The sequence below is a fragment of the Lagenorhynchus albirostris genome, chromosome 1, assembly GCF_949774975.1.
Source record: "Lagenorhynchus albirostris chromosome 1, mLagAlb1.1, whole genome shotgun sequence".
Taxonomy (NCBI): domain Eukaryota; kingdom Metazoa; phylum Chordata; class Mammalia; order Artiodactyla; family Delphinidae; genus Lagenorhynchus; species Lagenorhynchus albirostris.
The window spans coordinates 47,654,353-47,666,408 of NC_083095.1; the positions used below are offsets into that span (position 1 = coordinate 47,654,353).

Sequence of the window (12,056 nt, forward strand, 5' to 3'; positions counted from 1 at the left end):
GAAAAGAGGTCCCAAGCTGGGTCCCCTACCTACCATGCTGAATTTAGAGATTGGCTAGGGGCAAAGGATCCAGCAAGGGAGACGGAAAAAAGAAGACAGAGAGGTAGAAGAGTCCAAGAGGAGCGAGCATTTAGAAAGAGCAGACAGCATCAAATGCTGCTGAGATGGGCTTCCCTGGTGGCGCAGTGGTTGAGAGTCTGCCTGCTGATGCAGGGGACATGGGTTCGTGCCCCGGTCCGGGAAGATCCCACATGCCGCGAAGCGGCTGGGCCCGTGAGCCATGGCCGCTGAGCCTGCGCATCTGGAGCCTGTGCTCCGCAACGGGAGAGGCCACAACAGTGAGAGGCCCGCGTACCATAAAAAAAAAAAAAAAAAAAAATGCTGCTGAGAGGTCGAGTGAGAAGAGGATGGAAAAAGCACTGTGAGTTTTGCAACAGAGAGGCCATTAGTTTCAGTGGAGTGGTGGAAACAGAGACCAATTTGGGGGTGAGTTAAAAAGTAATTTAGACTTGAAGAAGTAGAGATGTTGCATATAGGTATTTCATTTGAGTGGTTTTAAGTTCAAAGGGACCATAGCAGCAACGGGTAGTGCAGGGGTGTATGTCATCAAGAAAGACATTTTTCTTTCTTTCTTTAAATGGGAGATGGTAGAGTCTGTTTATATGGTGATGGCAATGATCTAGAAAGCAAGGGGAAAATTATATGAAGCAGGAAAAACTGCTGATGCAGGAATAGGTGGATATCTCCAAGAGCGCTGTCCTAAAGAAAGGATGGGATCCCAAAATGAAGAGTTTATCTTTTAATAGATGCATTTTTTCCATTTGCTCATTAAGTTCACATTGAAATTTATGTTGAATTTGTTTCAAGGGAGAGAAAAGATTTGCAGTGACACCTCCCAGGCCAAGGGAGAGAAAAGATTTGCAGTGACACCTCCCAGGCACCAGGTGGTGATGTTCAGCTGAGGTCAATCCTCTGTCACCTGAGTACCTGCCTAGGAGCAAGCTGATAAAAGGCACTTTTGTCCTTCCAGGTTGAACTGAGTTGGCCTTAGGGCAACTGGAATTGTAGGTGACTTTCTGGTTTGGCTCTTTTAGTGGAATTGCAACTACTGGTTTGGGAAGAATACAGGGTTTATGCATTTGAAGAGGACATTGTGATACAAAGCACAAAGGATAGGGAGCCTTTCTCAGAATGAGGGCTGGGAGTAAGCAGTTTACCAGCCAGGAAAAACAGGGAGGAACTTGCTAGACTGTAAATAACACTGAAAATCTGGGAGGAGTCTAGTGTGTTCATTAACAAGGAAACACTAATCTAGTGGGAGTTTCTGCTGTGTTGCAGGAATTGACTGCATGAAGGCAGCTCTGGAGGTTGGCCTCGTTGGCCTGTGGCCTTCCAGTGATTTACAAGGGATGGCTGTACTGTCTCCAGGCCAGCTGATCCCCAGCAGCACCTATGGGCCAGGCAAGTTGGCATCTGTTCTGTTAACACTGGTTTTCCCTTGTGAGCCTCTGAATCTCTGTCCTCGTTGTACTGAAATAATCTCTTAATCACATCCTTCCTTTCTTACATCCTGGCCCTAATCTGACCTCCTGGGAGGGTGTCCATCCGAGCAGCACAATAACTCAGCCGGCCCCACCCTCTTATTGCCTACTATAAACATTATTTATTTAAATATGTTTACGCGCTGATTTGTTGTATCCTGTGGCGTGTTTCCACACTTATAAGATGGTTCCAGCCTTCCAATAACCCAATTCTATCCTTGCAACCTGAGGTGTATTTCTTCTGTCCTGGCAAGGGCTGCTCCTATTCCCCCTGAATCTTTGGCATGATCCCAAATAATCCTGGAGGGAATCCCGGTTTCAGTGTTAAGCAACAATTTCCCCCTTATTTCTTCCATAGTCTTTACGAATGCTTAGGTCTCCTTTGTTTCAAAAAAGCGTCTTTGCTCCTGTGGCACCTCCAAATCACCATCCTATTTCTTGCTTTCCTTTCATTGATAAACTTCCCTTTTCTTTAGCTCTTTGAACTCTGTCTTTGGTCGGTCAGCTATAAAGTGGTCTCTGCAAGGTGAACAATGATTTTCACCAGCCTCGTGTTCTTAAGCACTTCTATTCTCCTGGACTTCTCAGCATCGTTTGATACTACTGACCACCTTTCCTTCTTGAAATGGTTTCTTTCTTTGTTTTGGCTTGTCTGACACTATACTTACCTGATTGTTTTCCCACCTCTGATCCTTTCTTCTCTGTTGCCTTAGATGCCTCTTCTTCCAGCTTCTGCCTTTGGGGAGCAGTTCCCCAAGGGTCAGTCTCATTTGGGGGGTTGAGCCATCCATGAAGGCTCACCTCTTTGTTAATGATTTTTCTCTGTGTGATCTGATCCTCTCACAAGATTGCCAGGCTTATTTATCTAAATGTTTCCACTGCGATATACAGCTTTCACCCCAAGTTCAATATTTCTTTTTTTAAAAGCCTCATCTTTCCCTTGGTCCCTGAAATCAGCTCCTCCCAATTTCCCTTTCCCAGTTCAGTAACTCCACTGTTTTTCCTGGTCACCCAAACGTGAAAACTTTGAAGGATTTATGACCTTCTGTTTTCAGACCTCGGTTTTAATTCCACTTCTTCCACGTACCAACTGTGTGGTTTAGAACAAGTTATACAACCAGATAATCACTCTGCCTATCAGTTAACTCACATTAAATAAAGATAATAATAAAAACTCAAGGTTGTTGTGAGGAACAAGTAAAGTGCCCTGCATAGCACTTAGAACGTCAAAAATGCACAAAAGCTTTTGATAATAGTAATTTTTTTGAAATTTCCTCCATCTCCCACCCCCTATTACTTACCTCATCAGCCAAAGGCTTTTTCTTACATCTAAGTTATGAACACATTCCAAGCCTACCTTCTGAATTCTAATCCCTTGCTCTTCCAATCCGTCATGCATATTTTTCTTGGATTAATCTTATTTGAACATTGCTTTCGTCATGCTATTACTATACGCCAACTTTTTAATGGCTCCCCATTTTCTATCGCAGACTCTAAATTTCTGTCCTCCCTCGTCAGCCTCACTCCATGCTCACTCTTCCTCAGAGCATCTCCTTGACGTTTCTTCCTTTCTTCTCCCTGGCTGGTGATCATGCCATGCTCACTTCTGCCTCCTGATTTCACATATCACTCCCCTGGAAAGGCCAAACTCCATCTACTTCATATCTGCTTAGATTTATCTTCTTCATAAAACGTTCCATGACTGCATTGATGACTTTCTTTCAGAGGCTAGGTTATCACAATCTTCAGAGTGGGTCTGTACTTCACAATTTAGTCCTTAGAGTAACAGAGTTTTTCTCCCTTCTGATTTTTTAATGAATCGCTAAAAAAATACCTCTATATGAATATTAGTAATAGTCAAAAGATGGAAATAACCCAAATGTCTTTCATTCATCTCTTGAAATACACTTGGGTTGTTTCCACCTTTTGGCTATTATTAATATTTGCATATAAGTATTTGTGTGGACATATGTTTCCAATTCTCCTGGGTATATACCTAGGAATAGGATTGCTAGGTTACATGGTAACTCTATGTTTAGTGTTCTAAGGAGCTGCCAAATTGTTTCTTGAAAACAGCTGACCATTTTGCATTCCCATCAGCAATGTACGAGGGTTGTAATTTCTCTACATCCCAGCCAATATTTGTTACTGTCATCTTTTTTTTATCATATCATTTTAGTGGGTGTGAAGTGTTAGTTCATTGCAGTTTTGATTTGCATTTCCCTGACGCCTAATGACGTTGAGCATCTTATTATGTGCTTATTGGCCTCTTGCACATCTTCTTTGGAGAACTGCCTATTCAGATCATTTGCCCATTTTTAATCAGCTTGTTTTTCTTCTTGTTGTTGAGTTGTAATAGCTCTTTATATAGTCTAGTTTTAAGTCCCTTAAAAGATAAATGATTTGCAAATACTTTTTCCTATTCTGTGGGTCTTTTCACATTTTTTTTTTTTTTTTTTTTTTTTTTTTGCCACACTACTTGACTTATGGGATCTTAGTTCCCCGACCAGGGAATCAAACCTGGGGCCCCCTGAAGTGGAAGTGTGGAGTCCTAATCACTGGACTGCTAGGGAATTCCCTCCTTCTTTTCACATTTTTGATGCTGTCCTTTGAAATACAGGCATTTTTGACTTTGATAAAATCCAACTTAGTTTTTCTTTCATCATTTTGGCTTTGATGTCCTATCTAAGAAGCCATTGTTTAATCCAAGGTCACAAAGATTTACTTCTATGTTTTCTTCTAAGAATTTTATAGTTTAGATCTTACATTTAGGTCTACAATCCGTTTTGAGTTGATTTTTGTATATGGTGTAAGGCAGCGGTGTAATTTGACTCTTTTTGCATATGGACATCCTTTCTGGTGTTTTAAATATGTCTCCTGTATTAGACAGATGTTCCTTAAGCGCTTGTGGCGTGTGCTATACATCGACACATGTGTCTCAGCACCCTGCACTGTGCTACACACACAGTGAGCTGCCTTGTTTGTGTGAATCGTTCATATTTTTGTCAGAGGCAGAACATTTCACAAGATGACGTGGTGCTCAAAAATTGTTTTCTAAGTATCACCCAGCATGGTTTTCTATGAAAAGCTTTCTATAATCTAGACCAGTAAATGCAAGCAGTGCATTTCTTTCCCCTTGAAGTAGAGATTTCATTGTTATCTGAGAGGCTTTCTTTAGATCTGTGTCAAAACAGCCCCACTCCGAAGCAAGTCTTCCTTGCTGCTCAGTTTGCCAGGCCTTTTCTTGTTGTTTACCGTGAGTATCCACTTCTATCAGAAAAGTGGATCCTGCAACCTTCCTTCCCATTCTTAGTTCACACTCCATATGCTCCTTGATTTCTACCCCCTTAGTAGCTTTACCAGTGGGCTCCATTTTTGGTAATCCCTGAGACAAACAGGAATCCTGCTCACCTGGTATTTGACAGGAATAATTCATTACATTTCATCTTGCTGGCCTCATATGGCATTTTTACATGCATTTTAAACTACCCTTACACATTCACACTCACACAAACCTTCCCTTATGTTCTCCTCTCCCCCAACCTCTCTTTCTTTCAAACTCAGTGGTTATATTTTGTATTAACCTTTTAAGAATATAAAGCACAGTTTAAGTAGGCTGAGAGAAAAAGCTGAAGTCAACCTGTGGATAACCAAGCCGGAGGGAGGGCTGCATTAGACGGCCGATCTGTGAGGTATCATTTGGTCTAAACCTAAGCCCAGTGCTTGGTACCTTATTTGGATATTGCTGCTTTCAATGCTTGAGCTGTTCTTCCAAACACTGGAGTTCTCGGCTACTTTTCAGTATGATGTAAGTACCAGAAGTATTGCATTGTCTTAGAGGTTCTAGTGGGGGATTTCAGATAAGATTCCACATCTGAACATACTGCGAAACGTTAGGTGGAAATAAACATCTAAGAAATGCACTTGAAGGTCTCACTCGATAATCTAGAAAAAAATCCCCAGTTTCAGAGATTCAAGTCTGACTCTTCTTTAATCTTCAAAGCAATCAACAGCTTGAAATACTCAAAAAAGAAGGCCTAAAGGGACCAGCTGCACCCATCTCAGCCTAACTATTCCTCCAGTGGTTCCTTCAGAGGGTCACTGCCTTCCTTTGCTTTATACTGCTCAAACACAAACTGCTGACTTTCTAAAGCTAGTAAAGTCTCTTATAAAGATATAGTCAAGCTGTTTCCAATGCTAAGAAATGGGGCTGGTAATTTGCAATATTAACATCTCCCCTTCCAGCTCCCCGTCCCTTATATAGGGATCATTCACAGAAGTGGGCAGCAGTCAGAGTAGTGGGCACTGTGGTGGGAGGTTGTTCAGAAAGTAACTCACTGGAGAGTGAGAAAACAAGAACTAGAATGTGGGTTTCTGAGACACGACAGTTGGCTTCGACAAAAGGGAACATTCAGACAGGACATGGATATTTTTGGTTCTATAAAGGCATGTTTGAGAAGCCATAGTCATTCAGAGCTTACTGGAGCACTTGCGAAGGTTGTTAAGGTACAGTTCTTAGCTCATTCCTGGCTCTATTTGAAATTTCTAACCCTCCACTTCCCACCTTTTTTCCTGTTGTTTTGTACCTTTTATAATGTATGCTATCTCACAGTTTATGCATCTTATACGTTGCCATAAGTCTTTAGAGGATAAGGTGTGGAAATAAACCACATAGATTTAAAAGCCAGGATTTCCCCCAAAATGAAATCTCTCCCTGGGGCAGACCTAGTGTTTCCTTGACATTTGTGTTGATTTGGTACCAGCACGTTTTCCGTTTTCTTTGTGCCAAGCTATTTGTGAATCTGTGGGCAACGCAAAGAATTTGAAGTCCCTGCTCTCAAAGTACTCGTTTTATTTGGGAATATTAAAAAACACAAAAGGAAACCTCTGAAAGTCCTGTCCAGGTGTCCAGCAGCTGCTCTATCAGTTGTGTCTATCATTGTGAAGGTAATGGCATGCCCAGAGAAATCGAGATGCTGGATGCAATTAAAGCCGGCAACAGACAAGCCCTGAATGCAAAGCTTTGGAGCTTTCGGAAAATAAAGAATAGAGGGGGAAAAAAAAATCTCCTGATCTCAACACCCAGAGAGCTTCTTAACATTTTGGTGTATTTCCTTTCAGTATTTTTTCTCTAAATATTTAGGACTAGATACGCTTGTGATTTTACAGCTGCATGTACAGTTCTGTACAGTTTTTTTTTTACCCTAACAAGCTATTCTCTATTTTATTAAAAACATTTTCCTATATATTTCCAACACCATAATTTACAAAAACATTCCCTCCTCTCAGGAAGTTCATACTGCTTCCAAGTGCACTATTTAGACCCTCCATGAGTAGAAATGATTGGAGAGTGGAGAGACTGCAGACTCGAGGCATCAATTTCTCCATGATGACTAGCTGAAAATACTGTAGTGGTTTTCCCTATTTTTGGTGCCAAACCTCTGGCATCTGACTAAATTTCGCTGCTTTTCTTTCACTCCTTTATGGGTCCCACCCCTTACTTGAGGCCTCTAACCTCGTTTCCCAATTGTGTTGCTGGACACAGGGTTATTTGCGGGGTGGGGGGTGGTGGTGGTGAGGTCCGTCTTTTTGACACAGTTCAAGAAGACTTTGAGACTTTTAAAACTGGGGTCTTTTGTGGGATCTGGGATATCTTATCTGCATCTTCCTGACCTAAATTCGTCGAGCCATGCATTTGCCAGCGAGGCAATTTCCCCGGCTAGCTGTTTCTGACCGGAGCCCTCTCCACAGAGTACGCCAGTAAAAGGGGGAAGTGGAAGTAAAGTGGGAAGCAGGAAGACCGTTCTCCATCACTGGTCAGTCTCCACAGGTAACATTCTTTAGTTCTGCCCGTACCTGCTGGCACCGGTCCAGAGCTATTAAAATTCCTTCAAGGTGTGGCTCAGGGTGCGGTTGAGGATGTATATCCATCTAAATGCCTTAGTAGGCTGTTAGTGCTAAATTGCACATAAAAATACACAAATACGTACAATGAGTTGAAAAGGCTGGAAAAAACAGTTTCCGAGTAAAACTCACTGCCCTGATTTTTTTTTCCCCTCTAACAAGCGCATCGTAAGACCTAAATGACTCACTTCTGGTTGGAGCTTCCGAATGGGTTAAGAGCGCAAGCAAACTCTTGGGAGTCCAGTAGGAGTTGCTGATTGTGCCGGACATTGCTTGCAAAGCAATTTTTGTGGTTCACCTCCCTCCGGGTTTTCTCATTCTTTTGTTGGAGGTTCACGGAGCTGGCCAGGGCATTTACTTTTTAAAGTTTTTACGTCCCCAACCTTCTGTCTCCAGCTCCCAGAGTGCGGCCCCTCTCACCGCCCTGAGACTTTTGGGCTCACTCCAGGCACGGGAAGGGGGCGGGGGACTTTGTTCCCTGCAAACGACATTGCCCTGGGAATTTCCTGTGGCCGTTTCTCACGGACGAGCCCCCTCCGCCGGCTGGAGGCGCCGACACCCACCGTCGCGGGCCCTCGCTGAGCCAGAGAAGCGAGCGCGGAACGCAGCGCCCGGCGCCCACCAGCGCCCCGGTGCGAGGCAGCTGCGCTCCCGTGGCTCCCCCTCCTCAGGTCCCGCCGCCGAGAGCCCGGATGTTGGATTCAATCCCTACGCCGGGTCCTTCATTTCCATAAAAGGGCAGCGGCACGGCGGGGCAGAGATTACTGCCGCCGAGGGCGCCCCCGCCTCCCCGGCACTGCTCGCTCCCCCGCCGCGCGCCGCCCCGCCCCCAGCCCGGGAGTCCGCGGGGCCTCGGCCCCGAGTGCGGCCGCAGGGGACGCGGGGGGAGGGGCGAGGCGGCTAGACCCGCTGCGTGCGCCTTAGCGGGGCGAGGGGGAGGGAACCGGACTCGGACTGAGGGGGCGGGGAGAGAGGGGTGGAGCGCGGAGGGAGAGGCGAGGGGCCGCGAAGACCGGACTCCATTAGTCGCTCCGGCCGGGACGCAGCGTTTCGCCCGCAGAGGAGGGTACCAGCAGCCACAGCCGCCGCCGCCGCCGGGCGAGCCTTCGCCCCGCGCCTGTTGCCGCGGGAGCCCCGGGCCGGGAGCGCGAGAAGCGCGCGGTGAGGGGCCGGGCCCGGAGGGGACCGAGGGGTAGCGTGGGCGGGGAGGAGGACTGTGGAGCCCGCAGGCGGCGTCTCCCGAGCCTGGGTGCGGCCAGCAGGCGGGCAGGTGAAGCCCGCCGCGGTCCGCTAGGCGAGGGCCGCTAGGCTGGGGCCGCGCGGGGCGGGCGGCGCCGTGTCCGCCGAGGGCCGCCGCGGGGCGGGAGCGTGGGGCAGCCGCTGGGAAGGGGCGCAGGATCCTGCCTGCAGCTGGTCTCGCCGCCTCTCTCCCGACCTTGGGTTCGTGTGGAAACCCTCGCGTTCTCCACCTTCTCTCACCTCGCGGCCGACTCTGCGAGTTCAGTGGGATTTGCCTGCCTTTGGGGGAGTGACGCTGACGAGAGCCATTTCCTCCGTGCTTGCAGGAAGGAGCCATGGCTCTAGACGGGATAAGGATGCCAGATGGCTGCTATGCGGATGGGACGTGGGAATTGAGCGTTCATGTGACGGACCTGAACCGCGATGTCACCCTAAGAGTGACCGGGGAGGTGCACATTGGAGGGGTGATGCTCAAGTTAGTGGAAAAACTCGGTGAGTAGCATCCCGGCGGCGTCAAAGTAACGACTACCCAGGCTGGGCGCGGGGTTGGGGGGGTGACTTAAGGCGGGAGGACGGGTGGATTTTGGAAATCTTGCTTGGCATCCCGCAAATACTTTTTTAAAAAATGTAAGCTCTCTCAGTATTTAAGCAAATAGACCTTTTTCCCTTTGAATCTTGTTTTGTATTGTTACTCTGAAATTTTCATAATTTGGTGATTCCAGCCTCCCGATTAATACGCTCAACTGCGTAGTAAACGGAGAAGATTCCTTAATTCTTTACACTTAGCGATTTCACATTAAAAGAAATGAAAGAGTGCGCAAGTGAATGTTGAGAGGGTTATATTACAGGGTTTGTGGTTATCAATTACTTATCTTCAGTGTACCTGGACGTTGGTGACGTTTGGTATTGAGGATGATGCAAAATCTATTTAAGAATAAATTCTACTGGAAATTGTTCAACTTCTGGCGCTGATGTGAAGGTCTTGTAGCTGTACTACTACGTGATGGAGTATATCAAAATGTTGCAGTCATCCACTCTTACAAGGGGTAGGGCAGTGTTTGACTACCTATAGTAGTCCGTGCTTTAAGTAAGTTATTTCCTGCGTTCGATTTTATATGAATAACAAGCTGGTGAAAGAATTTTGTATTAATTATTGAACTTACTCGAGGTTGACATATTTGCTTAGGTACAAATATATTGATTTTAAAGTGTTGATTGATTTAAAACTGACTCAGTCTTAAATAATAGGGTATCCAACAATGTGAAGTGTAAGAAAATTTTTCAGTACACATTTGTGATGGATGAAAACATTTTCAGCTGGAAGAATCAACTAAAATGATTCAATAGATGCTTTTATTACAAGAGAAATGCTTGAAGGACTGTTCCTGAGCTTTAATGTGCCATTTGTTTGTAATACAGGTTCTGAAAAGTGGAAATGCATGGCATTATCTTTTTAGGCTTTGTGTGTGTGTGTCTTTAAAACACAGCATTCCTTCTTCTGGCCATTCTGGAAAAGTAGAGAAGTGGTTATTTATCAGGAAATGTATTTCTTACCAAGGGATTAGTGTATACCTACCACATAAACTTACCAAAATAGTGCTCCAGTGTAGTTTGCAGTGTAAGACAGCATTCATTTAGATGGGTCGTCTTTGGATTCCTGCAGGAATTTTAATTATTGAAGGACCATAAAGAAGCTCCTTGCAGGGTAGCCTCCTCCTTAGGACTGTGCATTGTTTGGTTCTCTGAGACAAAACCCAGGACAGAGCACCCCCCCCCATGGCCCTTTGAAAATGAGATTTTGCTGTGTGTTTATCCACTTAACTGTTGGTTAGCATTGTTCTTATCTGATTAATCAATCACTGTGCAGAATATTTCTGAACCTTTTTTGTTCACTAGTGAGGGATTAGTTTAAGGAAGAAAATTTCAAATATAATTGTTTGTATTTCCTTTGTTTTCAAAGGAATCAAGCATTTTCTTCAGATATTGCTTTATATATGATAAATGGACCTTATTAATACTCCGGTTTCAATAAGAGATATTTCTTATTGTGAAAAAGGACCTGTTGAAGGTGACTGAGATAACTTGTAGTTCTTGAAAGCCAGGCTTTATCTAATGGATAAGGAATGACTTCTATATTTATATTGCATTGATTAGAGCTGTTTATTACAGAATCACAGGCATAAATAGAAATACAGAGAAGAAACTATTTTTAGACAGAACTGATGTTAATTTGCAGTGATTATAATTTTAATCTTTTAATGTTGATGCATTTTAAATATTTTATGCAGTGAAAAGAAGCCCAACAAGGTAGGAGATGTTGTGTACGTGAAAGCCTTACATCTTTCTTGAACTGAGCCAATACTGATCCTCTTAGGTTTTGACTTTCAAATAGAAAGTGTTTTTCAGCTTAATTCTGACTCTCCTGTTTGGGAAAAAGTAAGGCTAAATGATTTTTTGCTCCTGGTTTTAGGATTAGATACTTTGAATGGCAAGCTATTTTGTTACCTATTGGCAAATAAATAGAGGAGAAATTCAGGACAGCATTTAAAATTTACAAACCAGTCTAATCAGGTTAGAAAAGAACTTTATAGTGCTTCAGAGTTGCCTAAAACTGGAATGGCCTGCCTTATGAAGCCCTAAGTTGTGTTACTGAAGGTATTAAAGGGCAGACTGGATGGTTACTTGTCAACGAAGTAGATCAGAGCAGCTTGCCGAGTGTAGATAAGAGGTGGAGGTCATGGTAGGGATGAGACAGGGTGTCATGTTGGAGGGGATTGCAGAGCAGGGATGGACAGTTAGCAGGACCAGGGTGCTCTGGTCTCAGAACACTTACGGTGCCGCAGAACAGCCTTCACCTACGTTTTCAAACTCCGGATGCGTGTTTGATACCCTTCTTATTCTCATCAGAGTGTGTATGAATACCAAAGCATTATGTTTTAAGGCTGTCTTCCATATAATCAGCGATAGCAATTATTTCTCTGGGATGGATAGAGTCCATGATGACTCCTTCCCTCAACATTGTATTAAAATTTTGTGTGTATGTGCACATGTGAAATTTTCTGGGAAGAGGCTTTTTAGCTTTCATTAGATTCACGAAGAGGTCTGTGATCAAGAAAAGGGTTATGATACAACACTAAGGTTTGGCCCTTGAAGGTCACCCTTATTTTGAAGGTACAGTGTTCATCTCAGACTTAGGCACTTCAATTAAGCAAGCTGTAAAAGTAAGTAATGGTTCCTTAGAATGTCAACAATATCTTTGTATTTAGTTAGAATTTTATAAAGAACTTGTGTGCTTCTTCAGCTAAGGTCATTCAACCATGATTCTTAGATTTATGAGTTTCATTCAAAGATCTGAACGATCCCTTTTAAATT

At 44.2% G+C, this 12,056-nt stretch overlaps 1 protein-coding gene across 6 annotated transcripts in view; it reads left to right on the forward strand.

The window, feature by feature from the left end:
• Window positions 1-8,448: 8,448 nt before the first annotated feature.
• Window positions 8,449-12,056, forward strand: part of FERMT2 (FERM domain containing kindlin 2) — a 71,825-nt gene continuing 68,217 nt past the window's right edge. For 3 of the 6 annotated variants that reach the window (XM_060142524.1, XM_060142518.1, XM_060142529.1), the window contains exons 1-2: window positions 8,450-8,606; window positions 9,011-9,176. In XM_060142524.1, coding sequence (XP_059998507.1) covers window positions 9,020-9,176 — 157 coding nt within the window. In that variant the 5' untranslated portion in view covers window positions 8,450-8,606; window positions 9,011-9,019. Of the gene's footprint in view, window positions 8,607-9,010; window positions 9,177-12,056 lie in introns of all 6 variants that reach the window. The other 3 variants (XM_060142506.1, XM_060142514.1, XM_060142537.1) reach the window with 2 other exon arrangements.